At 41.4% G+C, this 26,122-nt stretch overlaps 1 protein-coding gene across 3 annotated transcripts in view; it reads left to right on the plus strand.

Annotated features, from left to right (window-relative positions):
- LOC113984877 (protein PRRC2C) overlaps positions 1–26,122 on the plus strand; it is a 41,529-nt gene that overhangs the window by 8,749 nt on the left and 6,658 nt on the right. For 2 of the 3 annotated variants that reach the window (XM_039385073.1, XM_039385075.1), the window contains exons 2-15: positions 7,728–7,895; positions 9,112–9,289; positions 12,939–13,045; positions 16,071–16,208; positions 18,204–18,382; positions 18,744–18,823; positions 19,740–19,873; positions 19,955–20,042; positions 20,326–20,458; positions 21,197–21,271; positions 22,003–22,624; positions 23,430–23,599; positions 24,197–24,443; positions 25,482–25,695. In XM_039385073.1, coding sequence (XP_039241007.1) covers positions 7,781–7,895; positions 9,112–9,289; positions 12,939–13,045; positions 16,071–16,208; positions 18,204–18,382; positions 18,744–18,823; positions 19,740–19,873; positions 19,955–20,042; positions 20,326–20,458; positions 21,197–21,271; positions 22,003–22,624; positions 23,430–23,599; positions 24,197–24,443; positions 25,482–25,695 — 2,480 coding nt within the window. In that variant the 5' untranslated portion in view covers positions 7,728–7,780. The remainder of the gene's footprint in view (positions 1–7,727; positions 7,896–9,111; positions 9,290–12,938; positions 13,046–16,070; positions 16,209–18,203; positions 18,383–18,743; positions 18,824–19,739; positions 19,874–19,954; positions 20,043–20,325; positions 20,459–21,196; positions 21,272–22,002; positions 22,625–23,429; positions 23,600–24,196; positions 24,444–25,481; positions 25,696–26,122) is intronic. The other variant, XM_039385074.1, reaches the window with a different exon arrangement.

Genomic DNA, 26,122 nt, shown 5'->3' on the forward strand with positions numbered 1-26,122 from the left:
ATTGAATGCCTGGGTAGTTGTATTGCTGTAGGTAATATTTAGATAGTATTTGTCAAAAAATTGGACAGCTTTATTTGATACTCTGAATATAAAAATAAAAAACAATTTTACTCAAACTAGATGAAATGAAAACTGTCCTTTTTCCCCCTTGAGTTCTTGAATAGCTGTACTGGCATCATTTTGCCAGTGAGGGGGGGATCCATAATCTCTCATTTACCTGAGGTCACTTCAGAAGGAGATTATTTCGTAGACAGTACAGATATCAGAAATGATCTTAGCTGAAAGGAAGCAGCTGTGTAACACATGAAAATATTTAGTCCATTTTTTGGCAGTTTTATTGCCAGTGTGAGTTTATCCTGTCTGTGGCTTTTTAATCCCTTGCTGTATGGGCACATCTAAAAAGTCACGCTGATCGTGATTGGTGCTGCAGATGAAGCTGCTTTTGGCAGGGCTGTTCCACAGGAATGTGATTTCTGTGCACGTTAATGAAATATTCACACACATATAGTTAAATATATATTAAAATCTGTGGATAGAAACAAATTAGAAGTTTGCTGTCCTCGGGTCTGTGGGGTTTTATCATTTATTCTTTAGTTCAAGAATGCAGTGGAAAGAAACAAGTAGAACTCATAGAAACTCATTTTTTTCTACAATATGTGTCATAAAAGTTTGATTTAAAAGTGTTGCTACTATTAGTGCTGTGTTAGACTTAAAACACTCCTCTCAGTAATTCCTTGAGCTGTCATGGTTTGTTGCTGGTTGTCCTGCTGGAAAGCCAGATTTTAGGTGACTGGTCTTTCTCCCAAAAAGTTGGTTCAACAATCTGCCTCCCGGTCTAAGGCAGCAGCAGATTTCCTTGCTCCATAGATGGCTTGTTCAGATTAACATATGCTTTGTGGTGAAGTTAGTTTCTGTGTAGACTTTTTTGTGGGTGGCTAATTTGGGTTGTTTTTCGTTGCTTAGCTTAGTAGTTCTATTTAGGCTGTTGCTGGATGTCTGTTAGAAGTGACGCAGACCTATTTGTGGATGCTCATTTCTGGCATCCACAAACTCCATTTTAATAAGATGCATCCGTGGGATAATTCCCTAAAATGGCTCTCTTGTATCATGACCCGTTTTCCACCTGACATACTTGGTTTTGGTAGTGTTTTGGAAAGACTTTCTTAGGCTTTAAAGGGAAGTAATTTGAAGAATAATCGAACTAGCAAAGCCTTTGTCTCGCGATGGAACGTCTTCGTTCTAAGGAGCAGAAATTAATTTGATTTTTCCATTCAGTGGCCATTAACAGTATTCCTCTAGGTTGTCTAGTGCCTCAGGGAGCACCTTGTGCTGGAGTTTTCCTACTGAGGTGATGGGTACAGGAGAGATGGTGATTTAAAGGGTTTTCTTTTCCTACTCAGCCACCTATCTTCACAGATTGTGTGGAACCAATGCAGTCTGTGCATTGTGTACCCTATTCCAAGCTCTGCTGAAAACCAGTCAGCCCAAAATCTAGAGGTGGAAAAGTGTATTAGCAAGGCTTTCTAAGGAAATTAAAACTTAGTGTAGCTCTCGTTCAAGAATGAGTTGTAGTGAGATCTGCCAAGAGCTTCTAGTCTTGTAGGTCATAGAGCCATGTCTGAGGTACATGAAATAACAGCTCAGGAGTCCTCAAAGTTTTACTGCAATTTTCAGCCTGCTTAGCAGCAAATCTCCTTGTCAATGAACTTTGGTGCAGATTAGTCTTGGGAGAGAGGGAAATCCTGACGTTGGAGACTTTATTAAGTACTTTGATTTGCCAGAGACTTTTGCTGCTGAAGCGTTACTGGAGGTTATTGAAGCCTGTGTTCGTGTTGTATTAAGCTGACCAGTGCTGAAGTTCTAAAGAACTCTTAATAATGGGATAAATGGCCAAATTTTTTGTTTATTTGTTTTGTTGTTATGTTCCTAAATAAAAAATTGACCTGAAAATCTTGGTCCCAGAGCGATACTTTGGGCAATAGAAAGTTATGAAATCATCAATAAAAGATTGTTCTTGTGTATGGTTTATAAACATCCACATCAGAAAAGTGAAGTCAGTGTGTTTAATTGGAATTCCATTTGTTATTTGTGTGCAGCCTTCTCTGTACAAAACCACGTACAAAAAAAGTGTATTCAATAATTACACAGTATTTTTGAGTGTTCATTTAAAATAATAGGCTCCCTTGATAATGGGTTACAAAAAGCATGAAGAAAGCTTTCTTGGTTTCCAAGTATGTTGAATCCAGTTTTCTGTTTTTCTGTGTTTTAGCACGGCATTATGTTTTTGTAATTGATTTAAATTAGTCTGTTTTCTGAAGATCCACAGTTGGTTTTCAGAATTTAATATCTAGCTGCAGATAATCCTTGGGTTTTGCAGTTAGGAGGCAACTTCTTTGGTATTAGAATCTAAATATGCCAGACTTACAGTTGAAATGAAATCTTTCCTTTCAGGCTGAAATTTTTCATGCCACATTTTTGTGTGCAATGAAGTTTTTTTGATATTACTAACACTGATTTGGGAGCATCTGCCTCTAACACCAATTGAATATGTGGTAAAAAAGTTTCTTTACCAGAACCACATTCTTCAGTGTCCCAGAAACAAAGCTATTCTTAGAAAAGTGAAGTTATGGCTGGATGCAAATAACAGATTTGTATATGATGGTTTTTGCCCCTTAGCCACTTTTACTGTGCTTAAAATAGAGTCTGTCTGGATTTGTTTCTTGGTTTCTGTTTTGAGAGAGGTGCTAATGTGTCCCAGTTATGAATAAACTTTCATGTAGTGTTTTTGATGATGTTTCCCACTTCACAGATGGGCATTTGAGGCTCTGAGAGTTGAAGGTTCTAGGAAATCTTTAGCAGGTTTGAGTCTTGAATGGTGTTCTTTGCCTTGTCATACAACCATTGGAGTGGAGGTGACAGGTACTAGATGTCCTCCTGTGGTTGCATAGGGATTGTGGGAATTATCCCAGTGTTTGCTTAGTGTTTTTAAGACTAAAATTCTGGGAAGCTCATGTGCAGGTTGCCTGTCCTAACTGATTGTGTCCTTGTAGGCTCAGCAGGTGTGGGATGGGGGGTTCAAGGGGATAGGACTGCATTAAAAGCCACTGCAATATTGCTGAAGAGGTGCCTTCACATGTTACACTTGTGTTAAAAATACAGACTTTTTTTGGCTAGAGGTTTAAAAATGCAGTGTATAAAATATGGATTGAGAGAGTTTGTCATCTGGTTGTCTGTGCTCCCACCAGCTACGATGGGGTATCTGAAAAATGCAGAATGTAGTAATCTTTTTCCCAAAGTTGAGGAGGAATGGTGGATGCTGTGTCTCAAACATAGGCAAAAATGTATAAATTGGAAGACTATAACAAAGAGAATATAGTTATTTCCCATGGCAATAGTGAGAGTTGATCTGTCCCTGCTAAAAAAACCCTGTGGATAAAGTAGACTTTCTACCTGAGTCTTTTCACAGCTTTCTTCCCCTTTTCATGTCTGTCTGTACTACTACACCAAGAAAAATATACTGTAGCTTACACAGAACGCTGTTCTGCTCTGCATGTGTGTAAAACTGGTGTCATGTACAACTGAAAATACTGAAATGGGCGTGGTGGCAGAGAAGGACTGAAAGCAGACAAGAATTGCTGAGTGAAATTGTTAGATATTTTAAACTTCTCATCGCTCCAGTCCTCAAAAGTGACCTCAAAAACAAGTCATTTTGAGGAATTTTGAAGCGATCAGGAGAGCCAGTGGAAAAGGTCTGTTAAATGTGTGTGGGGTTTGTTTGATGGGGTTTTATGGTATTTTAAAAATATGATTGTGCAATGTGAATTATACCACATTCAGTTTCCTCTGTACCAACTCTCAGTATCTAAGAGGGTACAAGTAAATATCCCTTAGTTGAGACCAGGATATCTAGAATTTGTGGCAGCTACTTAGTGTGCTATTTTCTGTACACAAGCTTCCAAGTTCAGTGTGGGATCTAAATAAGCCAGCCAGTTGGAGTCTGAAGAAATAGTCTGGTACAGAAATTACAGTAACAATTTTAACTTGAAAATCTTAAGGCCACAGCGGAGGTCAGTTAACTTATTTGATAACGTGGCAGAGCAGCTGAAAGGTAATCTTTGCTCTAGAATTTTGGGAGCATTGTGCCTTCTGTAATTATGCCTAATAGTAACTGTAGTCATTCAAAGTGAACAGCTGACTTGCTTGGATTTCTTAACAGTGCAGTGAGCCCTGCCAACTGCCATTATTGCTTGTGCTGTTCCCTGTCCTTCTGTTCCCTGCCGTGGGGGTGGTTTAACTTTGCTAAGTAGCTCTGACATCTTTCCTGTGTCGCTGCTGTTCAGAGGTGTGTGCAGCTGCCTCCTGTTCTTACTCACAGCACGGCGAGTCCAAACCTAGTGCACAGCAGCACCTTAAGGGCTGGACTGAGAGAGTCCGGACTAACAGCTGCCTCACTGATAGAATGTGTCAGGGTTAGGGCAAATTAAGAGTCACTTGGTGAGCCTGGGACTTGCCAATGTATTCTGTGCACAGGTTAAACGTGTCCTGTGTTAAAACACCTGGTAGGTTGTTCTACAGGAGTGATTCCAGTGCTCTGGCATGGGAATGTAGCATGTACAACTAAAGTTTGGAGGAAAAGGCGGAGCTCTTGGAGCTGGATAGTTTCATGTGGCTCAAAACCTTGCAATTATCTCTTTATAACTGTTGTTGGATGGCACTGGGTGCTTGTTTAATGTGTGACTTGGCAGGAATGTTTGTAGAGGGACACATGGGCTCTTCAGAGGGAGGATTTGTCATCCCTGGCTTGAGTACCTGGTCTAAAGTCTAATTTTGCGAGATTATCTTCTTTGGCAACCAGTATCAGGTCTAAATTTAGTTAAATATGAATATATTGACCTGCTTAATTGAAGAGAGCACTGTGTGATGCTTGATTTATTTCTGCAAGTCATATTACTGAGGAATGTGTAATCATTATAAATGTTTTAATCATTATGAAATATTCAGTTTATTTTTCTCTGTAGTAAAAGTTTGGAAAAACTTGTCAAACAGTATGAATTTCAGTAATATCAAAGGCATAGAGCTCAGCTGTAATGAGCAGACTAATTTTTGTAAATTTAACATAAAAAGGTGTTATTGGGGAACGTGGTTACTGTCTCCTGTTCTTTAAGCTCTCAAATGTAGAAGGAACAGTTGTTACAATTAAGGTCTGCCCAACTATGAAGTGTGTCTTGCTCTGTAAAGAAGAGTTATGATTAAGATTTTCCATGTTTCGTCTCTACCAGAGGTGCAGGCTTTGGAAAATATGACAAAACATTATCTTAAACCATTCTCAGACTTCTTTCTGCTCTGTCTGCATCTTGTTAGGGCTTTGTAAATCAGAGGGGTAAGAAATGACCTGATTTGTCTTTTTATTTCCTCTTTTTTCTTTGGTTGGTCGATTGGTTTTGTTTGCCAGCTTCCAGATTATTCACAGTTGTGAAGCTACTTCATGTGTACAAAATCCTTGACTAGGATGAGTCTTTTGCTGCAAATGAAAGCTGTATATGAGTTGTTTGCACTTGAAAGGATGTGTGAGCACAGTGATTATAGCATAGGACTCCATAAGTTCTATGCTCACCTGGAAGCTTGTTTGCCACCCTGTGTTCCTGGTAATTATCTGCCCAATGCCTGCTCTGATGCTCCAGGATGATTGTGGTGGACTCTTTATCACAAATACAAGTCTGGGAGCAGAGGGTAACAGGAGAATTGAAGGGATGAATGTGCCAGCTTCATTCACAGACCTTTTACTGAAGACCTTATGATAAACTGATTTTCCTCATGGAAGAGTAGCCTAATGTCTGATCTAGACTCCAGCTTGATAAACTAGTCTTCCTGGATTCAGGTCTCCAGACTGGCTGAAAGCAGTTGTGTGGCCGTGAATAATCCTGATGGGCAAAGCTTGACATGTTGTTGAATTGCAAATAAGTGTTGAGGCAGCCTGCAGAGTGAATGGGTGCTTGAAATATGCTGGACTGATAACTCCAAAGATAAGCTTGTCAGAATTCATGTGTCAGGCTGGGTGGGCTTTCCCTTCCCTGCACCTGTAGTTTGAGTAGTGAGCTGTGGCTTCCAGTGAAACCTTACAGTGTCAAAGTTTTTTTGGATAGATGAGGGATGGCCTAACAGCCAAATTGAGGTCTGTGATCTGCTTGGTGGGCTGGGTTCTTTCTCCCTGCTTCCATCCTGTGTTTCATGGGTTTGGATGACGTGAAGAATGACTGTTGGTGTAACACTTGCTGTTGAAATAGCCAAATGCTGACTAATCTGGAAAAAAAATCTGGGAGTTACTGGCTTTTTGTGAGGGGAGAATATATTTCTTAGCCATGTATGTGGCCCCATAGGAAGCTGAAGACTGTCCCCTTGGCAACAGCCTGCATGGGTTGTAGTAGAAAAGCATCTGGCCCAAGTTATGCTGAAGCTGAACCACCCCAAGGTTATTGGCCATCTTAATTTTTTTCGTCTTTTCAATCATGGCTTGTAAATTGAAGTAGAAGGCAGAGGAGGATGGGAATGTTATCATTCCTATATAAAAAATTTCCACTGTCTTTTGACATTGCTTAATATTTCCGTGGTCTTTTGACATTATTTAATGTCCGTCATGACTAAGTAAGGGCTTTGTTCTTTAGACTGCTTGTCCTTGCAGACTCTCCTTAATCCATGAGCACCTTGAATGTGAATCAAATTCCTTTTGAAGATTTTCTGCAGCTCTGAGTTTGACATTGGAGCTTGTTGATCACCAGAGGATTTGAGATTTGAGCAGGATGTCTTGCTTCTTGCTGCTTGCTTTAGAACAAAACACAGGGGTATTTGAGCATACATAGCTATTCTGGAATTCAGATGGAAATATATAAAAAATTGCTGTTGTAAAGAGGCCAGCAGGATTTTTGGAGTGTTAAAATCAATGTTCTGGTTAAGTGAATGCTCTTTGTGTTCCTGCCTGGTGATGAACAGCAACTCTGGCAAGTTCCTTCTGAGAACTTGTAGTGAAGTATCAGTGTTAATTCCTGGGTTCTTTCTCTCAAGGCCTTCTATTCCAGAGGAAGGAAGGAGGAAAGAGATGACCTGCTCTAACAGCCCTGTAATTTACTGCTGCAGGAAGAACAGTGTAACTCTTGGTTTAAGGAATTCTCACCCTCCCTGTCTGATCATACCGTGTCCCTAGTTTTGATAAACAAAAAAGTCTTACTCTGTGTATTTAGTTTCTCTGGCTGCTGTGTTTGTGATGATTTTAATTGGAAAAAAGGCAAATTCCAGAAATACTGTACTGCAGTTAATGGTGTCTCAGCACTTGGCTTCGGGAGTGGGTGAAGTCATTGAGCTTCCCCAGTGGAGAAATAGCTGCTGGTGGAAACTTTGCATGTTTGTGGGGATTGGGATTGGGTTTTAATTATTTGTTTTGTAGTGAAATCATGGATGGTATTTATCATTTCTGCAGTGTTTGATGTTAATTAAATGCTGACACTCGGGATTTTGTGATGTTCAAATTGTAGAGATGGAAATACTTCAGAGTTCCTAGTGTTACGTAAGGATAGAGGTTTCTGGAGTTAATGCATCCTTTGGCATCTCCAGTATGCTGAAATGAAACAGCATTAGTGGTGTTAAATATGCTGTCCACTTCTGCCCTGTGAGCTCTGACTTAAATGCTGGCTTATATTCAGACTGTTTTACTTTTCTGTTGTTTTTCTTTACAGGCAAATTTTGAGGAGTGAACAGGAGGTACCAGACTAGATGAGTTTCCAGCGAAATGTCGGAAAAGTCAGGCCAGAGTACAAAAGCAAAGGATGGAAAAACAAAGTATGCAACACTCAGTCTGTTTAATACTTACAAGGGAAAGTCACTGGAAACTCAGAAAACCACAGGTGAGTGAACTGTCTGCAGTGGTGCATTCTTTCGGTTTCATCATCACTGCAGTGCTAATTAAGGGTGCAAAGTGTATGAGCGCTTAACCACAGCAAGATTTTTTTTCTTACCTGCTTGGTCCAGCAGTGAAGTGGGAGGGTTGTGGAAAGCAGCATTCATTATAATTTTTGGTTAGCTGTAAACAAGAGTGTCAGTTCAGAGGCAGCATTTGCAGTCTAGTAGGAAGTAGAATGTAGGTAAATAAAAGCTGATTTATAGCCGTGGCTCCATTTGTTATCAGCAGATGAGATGCCATTCCCCAGCTGTGCTTTTCACTGCAGTGAGGTTTGAGGTACTGGAAGTGTTTGATTAAGGAGAAGGCAATGCTTGTTTTCAGGTCGGGTGCTTTGTCTGTTTTGTGGACAAACACTGGGTGAAACTTGCACTGACACCTCAAATAAGGTGACTGTGAGCCTGCTTTTTCGTGACTGATGGGATTGAGAACCAGGGGAGAATGACATTCTGAAGGTTTTGAATTTGATTTGACATAGTAGCCTAAGTTGAGGGTGAAAGAGGGAAAGCAAATTCAAACTTTGTTAAAGTTTGCCACAATATTATTTTTAAAGGTTGAAACTGAGTTGTTTGTGATGACACAGCTTGCCCAGGGCAGTCACTTGTACTTGTTCACTTGAGTTGATTACTTGGTAGGTTAAGTGTCCTGTGTGGTGCATTAGCTTTGTACTGCTTTTTTATGCTCGTAGTCTGGAGTTAATGCACTTTGTAGGAATGTTTTTGTGAGGGCAACATCTGCCAACTGAAATTGGCAGCAAAAAAGAACTGGGCTGGACCCATGTGGATATTCCTGGACTCATCAATGTACACTAAGTTCCAAAAGGAGCAGGAGAATTATGCTTGATGAAATATTGAAGGATATTAAGACATCAACATCGTATTTTAAGTGACTTCTCTAGCTTTCTGTCACCATTGTGCGTAGAGGTGGGGCCACATATCCTTTTTAATCTGGAATAATGGCTGTTCAAAAAATACTCAAGTTCTCCCAAACCAAGTATTTCCAATTGCCTTTTTAAAAAAATTCAGTCATGAAGCATTTTGAATTTCTATTTCTTGTACTCTGAAACTTTTCTGACTTCCTCGCAGGACGTTTCTGTGTAGCTTTGCATAAACCCTGTCTGCTAAACAGCCCCACTGACTTGCCCTTTCTGCTTTGCCCTGCAGTTGCCGCACGCCATGGATTACAGAGCCTTGGAAAAGTTGCTATTTCCAGGAGGATGCCTCCCCCAGCCAACCTGCCCAGTCTCAAAGCAGAGAACAAAGGCAATGACCCCAATGTGAACATTGTGCCTAAAGACGGCACAGGATGGGCTTCGAAACAGGAGCAGCACGAAGAGGAAAAGTAAGCGACCAATGAGCTCTGCCTTGATTTGCTGTGCCAGTTCTGTCCAGTTTCCCCAAAACTAAGGATGGGCAGGGCCTGGGGAGGAATTGGCTAGACTTAGAATCATAGAATCAGCCGGGTTGGAAAAGACCTCTGAGACCATCAAGTCCAACCCTTGATCCACTACCACCGTGGTTACCAGACCATGGCACCAAGTGCCACATCCAGTCTCATCTTAAAAACCTTCAGGGATAGAGAATCCACCACTTCCCTGGGCAGCCCATTCCGGTGCCTGATTACCACCTCTGTAAAGAATTTCTTCCTAATATCCAACCTAAACTTCCCCTGGTAGAACTTGAGACCATGCCCTCTTGTCTTACTGCTGGTTACCTGGGAGAAGAGATCAACCCCCACCTGGATACAACCTCCTTTCAGGGAGTTGTAGAGAGTGATGAGGTCTCCCCTGAGCCTCCTCTTCTCCAGGCTGAACAGCCCCAGCTCCCTCAGCCTCTCCTCACAGCACTTGTGCTCCAGTCCCTTCCCCAGCCTTGTTGCTCTTCCCTGGACCTGCTCCAGCACCTCCACATCCTTCCTGAACAGAGGGGCCCAGAACTTGATAAAGTCCTCAGAGTAGCTGCCAGAGAGGAAATAGCACCACTACTAATTTTTGTGAGGAAGAATCTTGCTGTTAGGGGGATAGCTAAAAAAAAAAACCACAAAAAACACACATACAAAAACACACATACACACTTAAAATGGAAGTGGTCTACCTAAAAATTCCACATGAGGGAAGAGTATTTCCTTTAGTCACATGGTGGCTACCTGTGTGTAAGTTTTGATGTCTGCTTAAAGGAAATATTTTTGTAAGATCAGTGTAACCACCTTTAATAAAATTCTCTTGAAACTCTAGGAGGAACCCTGAGATGCACAGCAGCTAAGTTAAATAATAATATTCAAATTCATGAAAGTATGGAAAAATCTGTTTAATTGTGATTATGCTGAACTATGGCACAGAAAACGCACAAACTCTTGATTTATATACATTTATTGAATCTCTGCTTTATTTTTCTAATGGTTCTTGATATTTGCACTTCAGGATTTTTTTGCTGGAATGCCATAAATTCTACAGACTTAAAAAATTTTCTGTCTTAAACTACACTACTGTTTCAAACTCCTCCAATATGTCGTAAAACCAAAACAGAAGTGATGGCAATGTTGATGCACTTTATGCTGTGTATAATATAACTTTCCCATGCTCAATGCAGTTTCATCTGCTAAATTTGTTTCACATTTGTACAGCTGAAGAAAATAGAAACTACAACTTTTCAGTTTCTACTTGGAAAATATTACAAAGCAGATATTTTACCACGTAAGCTTAAAATAGGATGTGATTCTCACTACATAAGTAGAAGCAAGGTTTAAATGTTAATTCTTTATCATACAGATTGTTCTGAAAAACAGTTGAAGCTAGAGGCACTGACTGGATGTTTTTAGCACTTGTGAAAGCAAAAGATGAGGTTTAAAGCTTTTCTTCCCCATCTTACCATCCCTTTATTTATTTGTTTATTTATTTATTTTACCATCTCTTTGAAAAGCTATTACACTTCAGGAATATGGTGTTGTGTTCAGTCTTTTATTTTAAGCTTTTGAAACTGCAAATTTACAGTTTTCTGCCCCGTGTTTTGCTTGATACTTTAACAACATCTTCCTCTACTGCAAGGTCACTTGCACTTTGTCCTGTTAAATCTGCAGCTTGTTTGACTAAAACACATTTTTTTTCTGCATCTTTGCTTTTCCATGGCCTCCTGCATGTGTTATATTCCAGTAGTTGATGTTATGTTTAAAAATAAGTGGCTGTCCTTTATCTGCAATTGGAAGTGTTTTGCCTTTGTGTTTGCATATGTATTATTCTGATAAAGGCCTTGAAGAGCCCATACAAGTAAAACAAGGAGGGGGAGGGATTTGCTCCCAGGAACAGGTGTGTGTGCCCAGGCCATGAGTAGATTCTCCTCATTTGGACCATCTGAAGTGTTTGCTCAAGTCTTCAGGCCATTTGTGTAACTACTCCTGTATTTCTGTGATATTTCAACATGCTTGAAGTGCTGCAGTTTACATGTGGAGTGTTTTATTGTTCCTCTCACAAGCCTTGTGGGTAATGGGAACATCTTGATAAGAGTTTGCTTTAGTCTCTTGTATCACTGCATTGGAGTTCACCTGAGTGAGCTGTTCCCTGTAATTTAGGTTTTTTACTGCTTTCCTGAGCTGTGACTCGTTCTGTGGGTCACAGTCCCTTGTTCCTGGACAGTGCAGCCTGTTGTGTATTGATTTGATTAATTTAGCTGAGTTCTTTCCCTCATCCCACACCTATAGGACAGTGCTTAGATAAATAAAATTCTAAGCGGCTTGGCTTTCAAACAGGGTATGAATGCAAGGAATAGTTTCTTTAACAGTTTTGTTCGTTGTTTCCCTTGTGTGTGACAAAATATAGCCATGGAAGTTACAACTTCCCCAAAATCTACTTAGAAAATGTGCAACTGTAAGAAAGTACAACTAAGTGGAAACAGGAAAAAAAAGATAATTTTTTTTTTAAATCACAGTAATCTCTGGAAACAAATGAAAATTGCATTCAGTTGTCCTTGTGAGAAGCCTGTGTGTTTCTCCCCAGTAGTGATTTTTTTAAATGATGTTTACTTCTGTGTCAGTTCTCAGACTACTGTGTAGGGCGTGGGTGGATCACTGCAGAACCCAAATGGAACTGACTTCTCAGCCCTCAGAAATTTAGGATTACTGTAGGATCTGCTTAAAACACAATTGCTTCCTGGGAGTTACTTGACTTGATACTGCACTAGTTATCTCTTTACTGGTATGGTAAAGTGATTTTAGACTACAGGATTTGCCCCAGAGTTCCTCTTTTATCAAAAGTCACTGCTAATGAGCTGGAGGTCTTGACTTGTAGACACAAATGCTGTGGGTCTTCTGTTATCTGAATATGCAGATTTCAGAAATAGCTTTTATGGAACCAAGTTAAACAATATCACTGAATCTGCAGACTAGGAAAGTCTTATGTGTCTAATTTTTTTACACTGGACAAAAAGAGTGCTTGTGTTTCTTCATTGTTAAGGTGGTGAGATTGAGAACATTTCTTAAGCCTTCAACTTCTCAGCTCCAGTTCCTGGTACCCACGCAGTTTTTCATGATGTCTTTAGCTTTCCTTATCAGTTCTTTTATTTCTAGTTTCTGACGTGTTTGCCCTCTTTCTCTCGGTTCATGGTGGTTTTGTAGTGGTTTCCTCTAGTAACTCCTGAGGCAAGGGAACATTATTCCCTTTGATGGTTGTAGATGGATGGTTTTTTGATTGTCCAATACACTACTCTAAAAGTTATAATTCAGTTCATGCCTGACTGTATTTTCTGCCCAGCCATTTTCATTCATTCCTCTCCACTTTGGGAAGTGGACTCTTGAAAGAATTAGCTAATTAATTCAATTTTTTTTTGACTGTTACTATGACAACTTCTTTTCTGTAAGAAAATGCTTTTTCTGCAGAAAAGTAGTTTATTGGTTCTTCAGCTGCACAGCTCCCTCATTTCATTCACTTGTTTGCAATCCTGACGAGCTTATCCTGTGCTCACCCTCTTGTATTCACAAGTGCTTTTCCTCTTCATTCCAGACAGCCAGACGTGCCGCAGACACAGCCAAAACCTGCTGTTCCTGCTCCTCCAGAAGCAGCTCCTGTTGCCAAATCCTGGGCCAACACCAAGCCAGGTGGACAGGATGGTAAGTGCTGGTCAGGTGGAGGGTTCTTGCCTGGCCCAGCAGGCTGGGAATGCTGCTGGGAGAGACCTCCACACCCAGCAGTCCTTTGAGTCCTGACCTGGCCAGTTGGGACTGGGGAAAGTTGTGGAAGCACTTTTCCAGGCTGGAAGGTGAGACAGTGGCTGGTCACTGCAGCTGCAGGAGGATTTATCAGCAGGTCTGACTGCTTTGTAAAGGGTTGGGGTAGTCACCTCTTCTGAACTGACAGGGAAATGGTGGTGGCAGTGTAAAACCTCAGAAATCGCTGTGGTGAGGAGAGAGAATCACAGTCAGTTCCTGCAACATCTGCAGTTCTTGGCATGGGAAGGAGAGTCGTAAACACTTGGTGGTCATAATCCTGATCATAATTTTGGATCATTTTGTGTGAAGTGCGTGTAGTTGTGTTTCTGTTTTAACACGTGCTACAGCAATACTTTTCCCTTTATTTTATAGATTCCTTGGTTATTTTAGTATCAAAGTGATAGTGTTCAAGTAGTTTTTTTCTGGGGAAAAGTTAAAGGTTTGTCTAACATAATTGTATGAAAGGATGGAGAACTGTTTCCATTGGTGTGAATCTTGACTTAATCTTACATTATAAATGTTAAGATCAGAACTGAATCTTCAGCAGATTTTTTAAATGCTTGTAGAGTGAGAGGTTACTTAGAATTCCTGTGTCTCCGTTGTGAAAAATACTCTGCAATGTGTTTTGTTCCTTAAATTTGAGTATTGCAGACTTTCTGTGGCTGTAAAATGGAGTTTAGGCTTTCAAGTTGAAGAAGTGAATTCTCTCCTAAATAGAGATTTTAAAACAGTAAAATCTAAATTGCGTGGAGGTCACTTCTTAGACATTATATAGTTTGTTAACATCACATATCCAATGATTTGGGATTTTTTCACACTAAATATTAGAAGTGACAATCCTACATTCTTCATTTCTTGCTCTCCTCTTTGATGTTCAGTGTTTCTTTCATTGTCAGATATAGGAACTTTTCTCCTACAAGCTTTTACAAGATTTCTGTGGAATAAAAAAAAGGAATTCACACTGCTGCAAAGTGATCTGCACACCAGCCTTTCTGCATAAGCTGATAAGATCATCTCCATGACACAGGAAATAGTGATTCGGCTCAGTGGCTTCAAAATGCGTTTAGCTAATTATTTCATAGTTACCATGGCAGCTTGTGTGCCAAGCCCAGATGGCACCCTCATTTCATTCAATTAATGCAGGAGCGGGTTTGCTGTTTCCAGAAGAAATACTGGATGTGAATTGGGATCAGCTGCTTGCTGCCCTCTGGTTTGAAACTCAGGATACACCTGTTGTGCTCATGCTTTCCTGAGCTGCAGTTGGCTCTTAGAACCTGTACTGTTTCCAGATGCCTTGTGAGTGTTCCAGCAGTCACTCAGCCACTGCCTCATGCTCTCGTAAAACTTGAGTGAGGCAAGACTAAACCCTTTTCTGATCCTGTCAGTGGCCATGTAGAAAGGAAAGCCTTCTGAAATGTAACAGCAGCATGAATTTTTCAGCTCAGGCGTTGGCTGACATTTGGGGTTAAATGCTGCCAAAATATCTTTGAATTCTTTAAGTTCTGTCTGAACTACTGGCTGACATTCTGGCTATTTCAGATTAAGAGCTTAAACACAATCAAGGAGATCACTGATGCTGTTACTTTGCCTTTAAAACATTGTTGCTGTTCACAGTGTAGACTTGAGCAGAAAACATTTTTGAAGATTCATCAAACTCATGGATGTTGCATGGCCCGGGATCTGGGAAGGGGCTCCCTTGCCTGGCAGGTCATCTGGTTAGTGTGAGTGGTTTTCAGTCCTGTTAAGAGCAAGTCTTTGGATGCAGCTGCATGGGAACATGAACAGTCAGTGTCCATTAACAAAAGACAAGTTAATGTGATCTGTAGTATGCGAATTCAATGAAAATGGAAAGATTTCAAGGCGATTTGTAGGCACCAGGATAAACAGTGGCATTTACTGTCATGCCTTTACAAAGTACAGAGTAAGGAGTTTATCCTGTGCTTGACTCCTAATCGTGGAAAAAACCCAACCAAAGTCCACTGAAATCCCTGCATTTTATTGTTAGGAATGATTCCTTCAGAGAGTGGAGGGGAAAAAAGCTTTTCTAGTTGTTAAAAAAAGCACGGCTCGGGGAATGGGGGCTTTTGGATGGCATGTGTTCAGATCCCTTTTTGTGAGTTTGCCCAGTAATCTCTGTAGGCTAACACCATGTCTCTTTTAGCAGCCAGTAGTAAAGACAGGTATAGGAACAGGGTGTTATTCAGGCTGTTGGAACAGAAATTTCCCCTCAGCAAGATAATCAGTGATTGGGCACTACAGTGCTGCTGATATAGGTCTATCCATTATGTGAATGGGGAGGTGAAGAAATTGGTGCAAAGTAGATGCCAACAAAACTTTCTGAAGAGGAAGACAACCTGTATATTTGACTTCCATACCAGGTACAACAGATGTCTTAAATTCCAATCTTGAGTTATAATGTCAAAGGTTTTTAGAAATCAAGAACGCTACAATTCTGATACTTCTCTCATAAGGTAAAAGCTGTGGCCTTTTAAAATCCTGAAGATTTATTATTAGAACAGTAATTAATCTTAAAGGCATTGCAGTAACATAGTTACCCATTCCTGGGTGCACTATAGTTATAGAATGAAAAGGAGGAAACCTTTGCCTGGAAGGAGTGGGGAAAAGTGTTTACAGAGCTGAGGAACTTCAGGTACTCCCTGTGTTCCTTGTTCCATTGTCCATTATTCCTCTCTGGTGCTTCTGGATTTTTCTCAGCCCCAACTGTGATAATTGGTCTAATAAATTTAACAACTCTGATAGCAAACATGAACACTTTACAAGGATTGCTCTTTACTTATGTGAATTACATTACCAGTAAATGAATGTGGCTTTAACACTCACTTTTGAAGGATGAACAGGCTTCTATTGCTCTCTGAACTGTTTTGACTACAGGAAGTTGTGACTTTGTGAATATCTTGCTGTGTAGGTCCACCTCTTCCAGTAAATAGTTATTTCCAGCAAGAATTTCCCAGTCTGCCGGCAGCTGGGGATCAGGAAAAGTCAGGTAAAGATAAAGATGCACCCGAAGAGCTCCATGGATCAGGACCCAGCCTGCGACCACAAAGTAAGTGTGTGCTGCAAATTTTTGTGTAACTGCATGGATGGGTGTGGAACATATTAGAGGATTAATTGGGCCCTGTACAAAACTGATGAATATATTGTTTTAATCAACATGCTCCTGCACTGAAGAAATGGATATTTCAGGCTTTACTCTGCTTTACTGTGTTCCTGAGGTGTGGAAGGTAGTGCTTGATCCTTTCACTTTCCATTTTGCCAGTCTGGTCAGTACTCCAGTTGTGCTCTGAGGAACACTTGTTAGTTGCACAATATTGGCCTTTTTCTTACTTCCAGCTGCTAGATGTCACAACAGCTAAAATATGTATTTAAAGAATTCTTGTAATATTAACTAATTATATAAGTCGTCGTTAGGGTTGTCCCCAAATGGTTAGTACTCATAAGAGAGGAGCCTGAAAAATCCTGAAATGAAAGCTTAATCTGCAAGATACCCAAAGAGTGGATTGTGCTTTGAAAGGCATTGGCATCTTTGGTTCATGGCTGCAGTGCTCTGACCAGCTGGATCTGTTGAGGCTGTGGGACATTAGATGTACTGAAAACAACCCATAACGGTGTTGGGTTAGCAGCTCTCAGGGAAGAAGCGTGGATTGCTTCCCCAGATCCTTGTAACAGGGAGGCATTTGGGATTGTGCTTGTTACCAGTGGAAAACAAGATTCCTTTCTCCCTCAGAAGTTTGCTTTTGATGAGGTTTGACGGACTGAGGGTCCTGTCCTGCGCTGTGGGCAGGACTGTCTTGTACCAGTACAAGGCACAAGGTGAACTGCTTTTAAAGGATTTGGGCTCTCAGGGAACCCTTAACTCCTTTTCGTGTTACGTGCCCTGGCTTTCCTTCATTTGTTTGTCAGGTCCTGCAGACTGGGGCCATGTGCCTATTCAGGTCCTTGCTGGATTTTGGTATAAAGAATAAATTGTCAGGAAATTTGAGATCTGTCCAACGCCAACTGAGGAGAACAGCTCTGCATGTCAGTCCCAGCCTCCTGCAGGCAGTTACAGTTTTGGGCAGCACTGTACATGCTATATTAAGCCCTTCTTTCGTGTCTGACAGCAGAAAGCTAAATGACTTGGCTAGTACTGCCCCTTTAGCAGCTGTGCTCCCCAGCAAAGATAAGTGCAGGAACTGTAATGGATACTTAGGAGCACAGTTTATCACTCCTTAAAGGGTTTGTTTCTCTAAAGGAATACTATTTACAGTGTGTGTCTGAATTTCTTTTGGTTCTCATGGATCTGAGAACTGCTGCTGAGTACTCTGTTTGGGTTTTTTTTTGTCCTGACCCTCTTAGTCTGTAGGCAGAAGCTCCTAAAAGAATGGACTGCCTGGCACAAGTGATAGATCATTAAAATCCCTTACTTTTCCTGGACTTTTTGCTAGACATTCACACGGAGAAGTACAGCCCTAATCACTTCTATTCCATTCTTACCAGGCAGAGATACAAGCCAGACTCTGGATATCTGGTTTCACTTTGGCATATACCTGTGGTTATCTTTCTTTTTGAGCTTCCCGAGAGTTTCCTGTAGGCCTTTGCTGCTTAGGAAGCTTAATCTTTCCTTTGACAGCATCTTCACACTGAGTCAACAGTGGCCCACTTAGCACAGCTAAATCTGGTTTCCCTCTTGTGCTATAATCAGAATCCTTCCTAAATGGCACTGTGTTTTGGAAGGTAGAGTAGGACAACTAGAGCAGTCCATGAATTTAGAGCTGATCCTTCAGGAACACAGCTGGACATAGGGCTGAAGAGGATTAGGAGCAGCTTCTGTTTCCTCAAGTGGCCATTGCTTGTTTCAGTACCAGGTATGAAGGTGTGTCTGCACAGATCTCTGTGCCACTGAGAACTGGATGGGAACAGTGTGTTTCTCATCATCCCTGTCTGTAAATCTGTAATATGAAGTCTACTCTGGGTTTTTCTGGTACTGATTCTGCCCATTCAGATGCTACTGCTTGGAGAGAAGGGGATACTAAGAACAACTCTCCTGGTTCTCCAACAGATCAAGAAGCTAAGGCTCTGGGACAGGAAGATGGCAGTGCTACACCAGCAGAACAAAACGATGGCCAGAAGGCAGGAGACAAGAGGGATGTGCGGTTGCCACAGGTCCCTCAGCCCAAGCTGAATGGGCAGCAGCAGCCACCCCTCTCATCTCAGTACAGAGCAATGATGCCACCTTATGTAAGTGATGGCTGCATGAACAGTTTTAAGCAGCAGGAATTGATTATTGGCTGGTGTGGTTTCCTTATGCCCCTTTCTCTTCCCTCCTTGGAACACAGCAGTTCTGCTGGAAGGGTGGGATTGAAACCAGCACCTTAGAGGATGTGGCTACCTGTTGCTGCTCCTGCTATGCCAAGTTTGAACTTGTCAAGACTTGATTAACACTTGTGTCCTGATGTCACACACCTCTGATATTAAGCAAAATGTCTTTTGAGTGAAAAGTCATGCTTTACTTCCATTGTGATTCTTTTTATGCTCTCAGTATGCTTAATGCAATTACACTTTTTTTAATGAATGACTCCTATTTTTAAAACTTTTTTAGATGTTTAATCAGTATCCTAGAATGGCATATCCTCCTTCCATGCAAGGTCCAACAAGATTCCCCAATTCTGAGCCTAGCAGGTAAGAAACCTTATAAGTGTTTGTTGTGTGGGTATGAACTCGGGGACTTAGTTTAAAAAAAATGAAGACATTTGCACTCTCTCGATGATGATTATACACTGCATAAGAACTGCCACTGGTTAGTCTCCCTAGTTTGGCTTGTGTGGAGCAGTGCCATGGAGTGATTTGTGCTCAAAATCAAAAACTTAAGGAAATTCTGCACATTACAGGGTTTTTGATTTGTAAGAGCAAAAGTCACTTGGGGATACGTTTGAAACTTCAACCAGTATTTTGCCTGTAAAAGGACTCTTCCATTGTTACAGTGAAAGGAGTTAATTCCTAGTTCTCAAATCTAATGTGTTACAAAATCAGTTTTCCTCCTTTTTGTGCATTTTTCCATAGTTGAGGAGGACTGTGCACATGCATGAGGAAATAGGGGATCTGGTGGGCAGTAGGGTACAAACTGACAGTTGATGCGTTATTGGGATCAGGAGGAGGATAGGAGGGTTGAGAGGGATGACTGGGAGAACTTGAGTATAGGAGTAGGAAGATGGTACAGAATCTTTGACAGTGGGAAAGCATGAAAAGGATAAAGAAATATCTCCAGGGTGGATAAATGGGTGTTGAGAAGGATACCAGATCTGTGCAGTGTGTTGTGTGAAAGCTACAAGGCATGTGGTTTTCTGCTGTCAGCCAATGTCTGAGTTGTTTGTGAAGTGTGCAAGCAAGGCTATAGCATCCAGCGTTCCTCTGTCACAAAGAACCCTCTGGTGGTGTAGCAGTAGTTTGAATTGTGGTAGTCACACATGTAGAGGAGAGTTCACATTTATACTGTGTTTGAGAGAGCAGTATATTTCAAATAACTGTCGTACAAGTTGACCTTTTATCTAGTCATTTGTGGATAAATAGTGGCTTTTGTTTCTGTCTCCTTTTTTAGAGGCCCAAGGGGAAGAGGCCCACCTTCCTGGTGTTCAGAACCCATTGAGCGCCCATCCATTCTTAGTGCTAGTGAACTCAAAGAACTTGATAAATTTGATAATCTGGATGCTGAGGCTGATGAAGGTTGGGCAGGTAAGAACATCAGATTAATGGTCTGCTATTTGTACGTGGAATGTTTCCGAAAGATTAATGGAACATTTGTTTACGCATCAGGTGCTCAGAGCGAGGTGGATTACACCGAGCAGTTGAACTTCAGTGATGATGACGAGCAAGGAAGTAGTCAAAAAGAGAAGGAAAGTGGGTGAGTTGGTGTTGCCAGCTGGGTGTGAAATGTCACTTAACTAGCCTAGCTTTTGGAAAGACTGAATGAAACTAGTGCAGGTACTCATTGCAATAACATTTATTCCAGTAATTTAATACTGTATTAAATTGCATGACTGCCTGCAGACTCCAGTCAGCTGGGTGTGTAGTGGGAATTATCCTTGCTCTGGGCAACCTTTGCTAAGAACCATTGAGGCTAGAAGATAATCACTAAATACCCGTGTGGAGTACACGTTCCATTTTTGTTGTTTCTTTGCACATAGTGATGAACAAACACCATCAAAAGATTCCAAGAGTCCCGATGACCAGAAGGAAGCAGAAGAACAGCCAAGTGCTAAGTCTGCCACCCAGGTTTCCACAGCAGCAGCCAAAGGGTCTTATGGCAAGCTTGATCAGGTTTGTGTGCTCTTCTCTTCAGCTCTTCTGGCAGCAGCCTCGTCAGGAGAGTCTGACTCAGGTGTCTTTCCAAACTGTCAGGTCAGTTAAGGTTATGAACATGAGTGAGGGCAACTTTGCTGTAATGTGAGCTCACTTCTCATGTCTCAGGCCAATAGATTTTGTACAGATCATGTAGAATTCATCAGCTCAGCCATTTCTGGTTTACTCTGTTAGGGGAAGGTTGGCAACCACCTCAGTTTATGCCTGCTACAGCCCTATTTTAATTTTTTTCCCCAGGTGTCATGAAATGAGTGTTTTAAGGTCTCTCAAAACACCTTAAAACACTCATTTCAGAACACCAGGAAAAGCTACTGTTGGCTTTGAAAATTTCCTAGAAATATTTCTTCTTGACGCCGGTAATAATGATGATGGAGGAACTGGGATTGGTTTTACTTGCATTTTCTCTGTATATAAAGATCACATTGTTTTTTAAAGGTTGATGCTACATTGAATCTGAGGAAAAACGGTGCACTAACATAAACTCTGACATTTGGATATGTGAATTCTTAAGTTGTTTAGCCCTCAGTACAAAAAGTGAAAGTGGTTTTGCCTTTGTTTGGCATGCAGATTTCTATTGAATGCAGATACCTTATTAGGTGTAGTACCTTAAAGCAGTAGAAAATAATAAATGTAAAATTTGTCAGTGTGGCTGTGGTTATGAGCTTGCTTAATCCTGGTACCTGTTTGATCCAACAGGATCGAGGTCCACCACAGCCTTCTATACATGAAAGAGGTGGCCCTGCTCTTCCTCCAAAATCTGTTCTACCACCGGTAAGGAAGGCTGAAATTGTCCTTATTTCCTTGAGTTAAATTCTTGAATGCTTTCTTTAAAGCTGTGGCAGAGAGATTTAGACTAAGAAATGTAAAAATATGCCTCAAATAACAGTAACCCTTTCCTTTAACAAGTAAAATGATCATAGTGCCTGGGGACAGTAGGAGTGGTACCCTAGCACATCCATGATGCTAATTGTTTAAAACAGCCCCATCTTGTAAGTAGCATGTGAATGGACAAGAATTTCAAAAGCTTTTAATTATCCAGCCCCAGTTGGGAACTAGAGAGGACAGGAGCATGGGAACACTGCTGAGGGCTGACTGCCAAGACAGATGGGGAGATGAAGTCCCAAATGAAATGTGAACTAAAATCTCTGTTATCCTGAGCTACCTTGAAATTCTTTGGCTCCTTGGGGGATTTTTGTCTGAGATTTACCCTGAGTCTCTGAGATTTAGAGCAGCCTGTAACCGAATCTAAAAGTTGTTTGTCATCTTTGCTGCCACTTTGCCTTGAGGATGGTGAGGAGGGGTGACGTGAGCCCAGCTGAATCTTTACGTCTCCTTTCTGAGCTCAGGTTGTGAGAGTCTGAACTGCATCAGGAAGACGGGGGCTTACTTTTTCTACCAAGTCTGTGCTGTGCAGATACATGTGCTGACAGATAGTTAAATGCAATATTTCAGCTGGCTGTTGATGTAACACGTGTTCAACTTCACTGGTTTTCATATTGCAGCACCCTCCTCCCCCTGATCGCCAGATGGGAAGGCAGGGACCCTTTCCCCCTAAACCAGTCCCAGATGAAGATGAGATTTGGAAGCAGAGGAGAAGGCAGCAGTCAGAGATCTCGGCTGCGGTCGAGCGGGCCCGTAAGCGGAGAGAAGAGGAAGAAAGGAGAATGGAAGAGCAGCGGAAGGCAGCTTGTGCTGAAAAGCTAAAACGGTTAAATGAGAAATTCGGCTGCGTGACAAAACCCTCCCGGGAAGACCCTCTGAAGGAGAGAGAAAGGGAGCGCGAGAGGGAGAGGGAAAGGGAGCGGGAGAGGGAAAGAGAGAGGGAGAGGGAAAAGGAGAGGGAGCGGGAGAGAGAGCGAGAAAAAGAGAGGGAGAAGGAAAAGGAAAAAGAGAGGGAAAGGGAGAAAGAAAAAGAAAAAGAAGAAAAAGAGAAACTGGATAAGGCAAAAGAACAAGAACTGGAGAAAGAGAAAGAAAAAGAGACGGAGAAAGAAGAGAAGGAGAATGAGAAAGAGAAAGAAGAGGAGAAACCAGCACACGAGGTTCCTGAGCCTGTAGAACCGGTGGCAACACCTGTAGCAGAAAAACAAGAAAGTGAAACCAAGAATAACAAGGAAGAAAAAGGTATCCTTGCACACAAGTAGGAGTTATCCTTCTTAAAGCTGAGTCACAGAGTGTAGCTGTAGTCTAGAAGTCTAATTTGCATACCTAATTAACCTAGTGCATCTAGACCATTTATTTTCCCGACACATTACATCTGATAACTGTCCTTTGAGCTAGGCCTGTTTGCCCAGCTCATCAAAAGATTAGGGAATAAAATAGGTTCTGTGATTTGGGCTGGACTTTGAGGAATACAGATAGAAATGTAGGCTTTCTTCTCTTCCCAAAGAAGAGTGAGCCACCCGTGTTGCTTAAAAAGCATTGCAAATTATTTCAGCTATTTTGTTCTTTCAGCAAGCTGAGAGAAGTAGACACAAAGGGCAGCTATTTAAACATGGTACATTTTTTGTAGTGGAACTTGAATGCCACAACAGATCCGTTAGACTGTGCTTAGTAAGGTTGTGTTATCCTTTATGTTATTCTAAACCACATTCTAATTCTAAAAAAAAGTTGATTCAAATGCACTGTGGTATCATTGATGCACCACTTCTTAAATCACATTATAGGTACAGCCTAAATGTCAGTGGTTGATTACCCAGTGTATTTGAGTTTAAAAGGGACACTGAGAGATCTGTTAACAATAGTGGTCTCTTTGAGGGCTTGTTCTTGACTTTTTTATTTGGCTTTTATTGGTTTTGGAAACTGAGCCTGTGACTTTAGAGAAGGCAGACATTTTAGGACAACATTCTTTATCTGACATTGTGGTGAAATGTCGTAGTTTTGAGATTCACTCTTGTCTCCCTCGTGTGGGGTTTTTGTTGTTTTTCAGAAGATCAAGCAGTCTTTACTCGACAAGACAGTGGTCGGAATGAGAAAGAGGTTTCACAGGTGACTCATGAGAGTGAGCCGGATTCGGGATCTCAGCCTCGTCCTGCTGTTTCCTCGGGCTATTCTAAACAGTTCCAGAAATCACTGCCACCAAGATTTCAGAGGCAGCAGGTAATGAACCAGTTCATTAAAAGAAGGAAGCTCATTTAAAGAATGTCTTCAGCTTCATTCTGAGTAAGAACATGACCATAGGAGTTTCAAAAAGCTTAAGTTGTTGGTTTCCAGCTTCTATAACATCCATGGTATTGGCAGGAATTCCATGAAACAGTTCTTGAACCTTCAAGGTACAAAAGTGAGCAGAAGGCAAGAGAGGTTTTAAAACTGGCTCACACTGGCACTGTGCTGTGGTTGCCTGTGGAACCAGGGGTCTGATGACTGATCATTGCTTCTGCAGCTTTTCCTAAAAGGGTTTGACACTCACAAATGTGAGTTGAACTTGGGTCCTGTGATCTGAAGAGCTCTTTGCATTAATGACATGTGTGAAGTATAGGTTGTTCTGTGTCTCAGCTGGACACCAGTAAAGCTGTAGCTATTTTAAATCGTCCAGTCTGGTTTACTCCTGGTTCATCCTGATGAATGTTTACAATTAACTCAGAAATGCTTAGTGTCCTAGAGATAATTGTACTACTTGTTTACAAGGGTTATTTGAGTTCTGCTCAAATCTTCATCTTAACAGAAAGTCCTGTAATACTGTTTTCTGTTGTGCAGGAGCAAATGAAGCAGCAGCAGTGGCAGCAGCAGCAGCAAAGTGTCCTTCCACAGTCTGCTCCCTCCCAGCCTTCGAGTGGCCCTGTCCCACCCCCCCAGCACAGACCCCTTTACCAGCCCATGCAGCCACATCCTCAGCATTTGGCTTCCATGGGCTTTGATCCACGGTGGCTCATGATGCAATCCTACATGGACCCACGGATGATGTCAGGAAGACCTGCAATGGACATGCCTCCTATTCATCCTGGTAAATCTGGAAGCATTTCTTTGACTGTTGAATTTACTTGGTTTTGAAATAGAAGTCTTTCCCTGGCCACACTTTGTTTGGTGAATGGGTGGGTTTCTGAGAAGAAACCGACATTATTTTATTGTTTGAGACAAAATAGATTTTAATCATATGTGACTAAAATTATAGATGTATGAGAATGTATCCCTTTGACTATAAAGTAAAATCACAGCTATCACACTGCAACCATGTTAGTGACAGTTAAGATGATTCAGAATGTCAGCATAAACCTCTACTTTGTTACAGATAGTAAAGCTGGCATGAGTTAGGTTGAACTGAGAGAAAGAGTGTATTTACCATTTGTGTTTCATTACATGTTAGCACTTGGCAGTACATTACTTTCTCAAAAACCCATGAAATTTTGTTACTTTTGTATGACATACTAGCAACTCCATAGTCTTAATAAATTTGTGGTTTCAGATTCCTGGCACTAGAAAGTCCTTTTTAATTTGTGGAATGGCCATCTGATTTGCAGTTAGGAAAGCTGTTTGGCATAAATAATAGAAGTCTGTCATGTAATGTAACAGAGATACCTACCCAACTAATGAGCAAGGGAATGGATATCCTCAGTGAGTGCAGGGAATGAACAGAGAAAATGGCAGGCTAAGCAAAGTCAGTCAAAACTACAGAATGTCTTTGAAATGTTACAAAAGAAAGAGAGCTGGAGTCCTTAATGGAGTACAAAAGATCACCTCTGTGTACACTCATCTTGCCTTTTGCCATTGAGATCTTACAGCAGAAACTTCATCCATGAAGGTCTGCAGACCTGGTTCTCCCCGTTATAATGAAAGCAGACAGATTTTTCCTTTTGTTGGTGCATGGGGTATGAGTGTTGAGTATGATTTAGTCATACTCCACTGTCAAAATGAGTCAGGAAAGGAGAGTGGAGGGGAGAGAACAGCATTGCTTTGTACCTCCTGATAGGCTTTGTTTGTATTGAGGTAGGTTTCTTTGCTGTTGTTAAACTTGTTTCAATTGTTGAACTTAACTCTGCCTCAGGAATTATGCCTCCCAAGCCACTGATGAGAAGAGACCAGATGGAGGGATCAGCAGCTGGCTCGGATTCGTTTGAACACATGGCTCGCTCGGCGAGGGAGCACACTGTGCCTCTGTCAGAGCCCCGCATGATGTGGGGGTCAGACCCCTACCCCCACACAGAGTCTCAGCAATCTACTTCTCCTCCCAAAGTGCTGGAAGAGCCTGACGACTTGAGGTAAAGCCTGAGTTATGTGCACGTCACCTCTCCGAGTCACACAGACTCACACACTTGGCTGTGGAACTTGTTGCAAAACACAGTTTAAACTGACTGGGTTGTGGCTGCTCTTCACACACAACTTGAAAGGGGAGTTGTGACTGGGGGATGCAGTGTACTTAGTACTGTTGTATGGAACAGCAGGCACCCCTGCTCTGTAGTCCAGTGTAGAAAGACAATTTACCCCTTGGTTTAGGACCCTTAGCTTATTCTGATGAATAATGATTGCCATATTTTGAATTTTCAGTTTTGTAGAACACTCCTGCAGTGTTGTCCTTTTCTCCATCTGCTCTCAGTTCTTCCCATATTAGAGAACTTCTGTCTGATGTATATTTGTTTCAAAAGTGGTGTGTGAAGTAAAAGTGGTATAAAGCAGGACAGTCACTTC

The sequence above is a fragment of the Pipra filicauda genome, unplaced genomic scaffold (genome assembly GCF_003945595.2).
Source record: "Pipra filicauda isolate LSUMZ 115617 unplaced genomic scaffold, ASM394559v2 scaffold392_size659746_pilon, whole genome shotgun sequence".
In the NCBI taxonomy this organism is placed as follows: domain Eukaryota; kingdom Metazoa; phylum Chordata; class Aves; order Passeriformes; family Pipridae; genus Pipra; species Pipra filicauda.